Source organism: Microtus ochrogaster, chromosome 16 (genome assembly GCF_000317375.1).
Source record: "Microtus ochrogaster isolate Prairie Vole_2 chromosome 16, MicOch1.0, whole genome shotgun sequence".
Taxonomy (NCBI): Eukaryota; Metazoa; Chordata; class Mammalia; order Rodentia; family Cricetidae; genus Microtus; species Microtus ochrogaster.
In genome coordinates this window covers 56564116-56568549 of record NC_022018.1, presented here as the reverse complement: position 1 = coordinate 56568549, position 4434 = coordinate 56564116, and the positions used below count along the sequence as shown (strand labels likewise).

The window sequence follows — 4434 nt, the reverse complement described above, 5'->3', positions numbered from 1 at the left end:
ACAGAAAATATTACACTATTCACAACTGCTAAGCAATAGAATCAGCACAGATGCATCAGCAGGTGAACAGACAATGAAAATGTGGCACAGACACACAGCAGAATTTACACAGGTATAAAGAAAAATTACATCGGGGCTGAAGAGATGGCTCAGAGGTTAAGAGCACTGACTGCTCTTCCAGAGGTCCTGAGTTCAATTCCCAGCAACCACATGGTGGCTTACAGCCATATATAATGAGATCTGGTGACCTCTTCTGGCATGCAAGCATACATGGAAGGAATGTTGTATATATAATAAATAAATAAATCTTAAAAAAAAAAGAAAAATTACATCAAGACATTTGTAGAAAATGATATAAGAAATCATTAGGTTAAGTGAAATAAGACAGACTTCAAAGATCAAATACCACATATGGACCCTAGATTTTAATTTTTCAATATATATACATACATCTAGGGTACATGTAGGTTATAAAATCAGAAAGAAAGGAACGGGGTATACTTGATATGAGAGCAGAAGGGAGGCTACAGAAAGAAGACCCACATGGTAGGAATAACACTGGGAGAGAATGAAAATAAGAACACATATTAAACCATCATAATTTAAGAAAGATTTCTGGGATAGCTAAGAGAGCTGGCTGCTCTGGCGGAGGACCCAGGTTTGACTCTAAGCACCAACACGGTGGCTCACATCTACCTGTGAATCCAGGCCTAGAGCATCCAAAGCCTTTTCTCACTTCTGCGTGCACCAAGCTCACACATGGTACCACACAGACATGTCATGGGATATCTGTACACTGTGTGAAGGTGTATCGCTGTGATTGGTCTAATAAAAAGCTGAAACGGCCAATAGGTAGGTAAGAGGTATAGGTGGGACTTCTGGGCTGAGAGAGGAAGGAGGAGAAGGAACCTAAGCTATTTCTACCTGAGGAAGACGCCAAGAGATGAGAGAGGAAACAAGAGGGACAGATGGAAGAGAGCTAACGCCACATGGCAGGATATAGATTAACAGAAATGGATTAATTTAAGTTATAAAAAACAGGTAGGCCGGGCGGTGGTGGCGCACGCCTTTAATCCCAGCACTCGGGAGGCAGAGGCAGGCAGATCTCTGTGAGTTCGAGACCAGCCTGGTCTACAAGAGCTAGTTCCAGGACAGGCTCCAAAGCCACAGAGAAACCCGGTCTCGAAAAACAAAAAAAAAAAAAAAACAAAAAAAACAAAACAGGTAGGAACAAGCCTAAACTATAGGCCAAGCTTATTCTGACCTCCACAGAAAGTGCATGTCTGTGCACCACATGTGTGCACTTGCTCAGAAGAGGACATTGGAGCCCTTGGAACTGGAGGTAAGAGACAATTGTGAGCAACCATGGGTCTTCCATGAGAGCAGTCAGTGCTCTTAACCGCTGAGTCATCACTCTAGCCTCTTTTAATTTGTTTATTTGTTGTTTTTTAAGACAGTCTCACACTATCCAATACAGGCCTTCAACTAATGGCAAGCCTCCTGCCTCGGCTTTCCAAGTGCTAGGTTTATATGCATGAATCCCAATGCTCAGCTTTAGCATCTTACTTTTGGGATTTTATATATATATAAAACCTACCATTTTTGGTTTATCTTCTGAGTCAGAGTCTAGTTCTGTAGCTCAGTGTAGTTGAGTGCCGTCTCTGCTCCCTAAGTGCTGGTGTTATGTATCTTCAAGCTCTGTTCATGTTTTCAGAATACAAAGTGCGTGTTTGTATTTGATTATGTACACAAACACATTCTTTACATAATTATGTATTTCTGAAACTATTTTGCAAAAATGAAATCAGTTGTATCATCTTCCTGGGAGTCGGGAAAGTGAGCACTCAGATGCCCCAGCTAAGAGGAAGACAGGGGCAGGAAAGAGGACAAACCATCGGGTTATCATCCTCACATACATTCTAACCTAATTTCAGGAGTCGCCACCTGCTGTCCAGGCTCTGCAGCTTTGCCTCCCATGAGCTGACAATCCCATTTTATACGGTTATAAACACGCATGTGCAAACAGAAAGCGGGTATGATGAGAGAGTATATGTGGCCCCTAAAACATACTCACTACTCCTAATCATACACATTTTATGTGTATGTTTTTGAGGTATGCCTGTGTGCCACATGTGTGCAGGAACCCATGAAGACAGAGGACTCAGGTTCCCCTGACAGCTGGGAGTACCATGTGGGTGCTGGAAACAAAATCTAGGCTTTAACATTAAGCAGGTAATTTTAACCACTGAGCCATCTCTCCAGTCCCACTCCTTAACCTCTATAGGACATGCTTCCAGATTCCTCAGAATACCTCAGTTAAGGAGGTGCTATTGCTACAGAACCTAAAACACAGATTTTATGTGCTTCGAATTTTCTCAACTATAAAATGAACCGTGCCTATTTCATTGAGATACTGAGGATGGGGGGCTGGAGAGATGGCTCAGAGGTTAAGAGCACTGACTGCTCTTCCAGAGGTCCTGAGTTCAATTCCCAGCAACCATATGGTGGCTCACAACCATCTGTAATAAGATCTGTCTCCATAGGCAATGTATGTACAGGCATATATGCAGGAAAAACATCTATACACATAAAAATTAATTAAATAATTATTTTCTTTAGAAGGAATGACTGACTGGGCATACAGCTCAGTGATGAGACACTTGCTATATCCCCAGCATTGCAAAATAAAAAAAACAAAAAAAAAAAGAACTTCTGTTGTGTGTAGTGGCACACCTACAGTTTGCGGACAGACTTGACAAAGACATCATCCCCCAAATAAAACAGTAGCAAGAGGTCTTAGGCCCCTTTGGGAGTTGCATATAAGATATTTACATTATGGTTCATAACAGTAGCAAAATTATAGTTATGAAGTAGCCACAGAATAATATATGGTTGGGGGTCATGACAGCATGAGGAACTGTATTAAAGGGAGCAGTACTAAGAATGCTGAGAACACTGCCTTAGACTATAGAACATCAAGTAAAGAAAACAAGCACTAAAAAGCAATGAAACATCCCGAATTTATGTGTCTCTATGTGCAGAACATGCTAGGCAAGAGCGAAATATAAACTGTTACCACTACCTACTAGAAACCACAAAGGTACCTGATAATCTTAATTCTGCTTTGTTCTGGTTTTGGTTTTTCAAGACAGGGTTTCTCTGTGTAGCCCTGGCTGTCCTGGGATTTACTCTGTAGATGAGGCCAGCCTCATACTCACACAGATTTGCCTGCCTCTGCCCACAAGTACTGGGATTAAAGACTCGTGTCATCGCTGTCTGGCTTAATTTTGTTTTAAATATGCATGGGTATTTGCTTTTATGTCTGTGCACCACATACACACCTGCTGCCTATCATGGCTAGAAGAGGGCATCAGGATTCCCTAGAACTGGAGCTACAGATGGTTGTGAACAGTGAGTACTGTAAACAGAACACAAGTGCTGTGGAATAATCCTCTGTACACTGTGTGAATATATATCGCTATGATTAGTTTAATAAACAAGCTGTCTGGCCAATAGCTGAACAGGATCGTTAGGTGGGAAAGCCAAACTGAGAATGATTGGAAGAAGAAGGAAGGAGTCAAAGGAGTTGCCAGTAAGATGATGAACAGGTTGGTCACACAAAATGGGACAGAGGTAAACCATAAGCCTCGGGGCAGCACACTGATTAATAGAAATGGGTTACGTTGTAAGATCTAGTTAGTAACAAGCCTGGCTATTGGTCAAGCATTTATATTGAGTCTCCGAGTCAGTTATTTGGGAAGCAGCTGCCAGTTAGTTAGGAGCAGGTGGCTGGGACAGGAAAACTGCCTATGCACAGGACCTCCGCAAAAAGGAGCCAGTGTTCTCAACTGAAGCACAATCTCTGCAGCCCCAAAACTGGTCATTTTAACAATATGGAGACATAAATACATATGTGATTAACAACATCCAGTCAATGTTCAGCTATTTAAAGACTTTCAAAATAACATCATAATGTTACTCTGCTATCTATTCCTGAAACTAAACACCTCTGCTATAGTAAAGACATGACTGTAAAGACTTACTTTGTTGCCTGCCCTTCCAGTCCGTCCAGCTCTGTGCACATAATCTTCATAATGGTTGGGACAGCTGTAATTTACTACAAGAATCAGATGTTTTACATCTAGACCCCGAGCAGCAACTGACGTGGCTACGAGAAGTTTGCAGGTTCCATTCTTAAAGTCATTTATGATGCTGTCCCTGTCGTATTGATCAATACCTGTAAGTAAATTAAAGAGACAAACAGAAAAACATGTTGAAATTTTCCATTTCTACTAAGAAAGTCCTAAACACAGAAATAAAAAAACAGACTCAGGAGCCGGGCGGTGGTGGCACACGCCTTTAATCCCAGCACTCGGGAGGCAGAGGCAGGCGGATCTCTGTGAGTTCGAGACCAGCCTGGTCTACAGAGCTAGT

The 4434-nt window shown here is 41.9% G+C and overlaps 1 protein-coding gene across 1 annotated transcript in view; it reads right to left on the bottom strand.

Annotated features, from left to right (window-relative positions):
- Ddx46 (DEAD-box helicase 46) overlaps nt 1-4434 on the bottom strand; it is a 48813-nt gene that overhangs the window by 13234 nt on the left and 31145 nt on the right. Inside the window, exon 15 of the mRNA XM_026782932.1 lies at nt 4044-4237. Within this exon, the coding sequence (XP_026638733.1) occupies nt 4044-4237 (194 nt within the window). The remainder of the gene's footprint in view (nt 1-4043; nt 4238-4434) is intronic.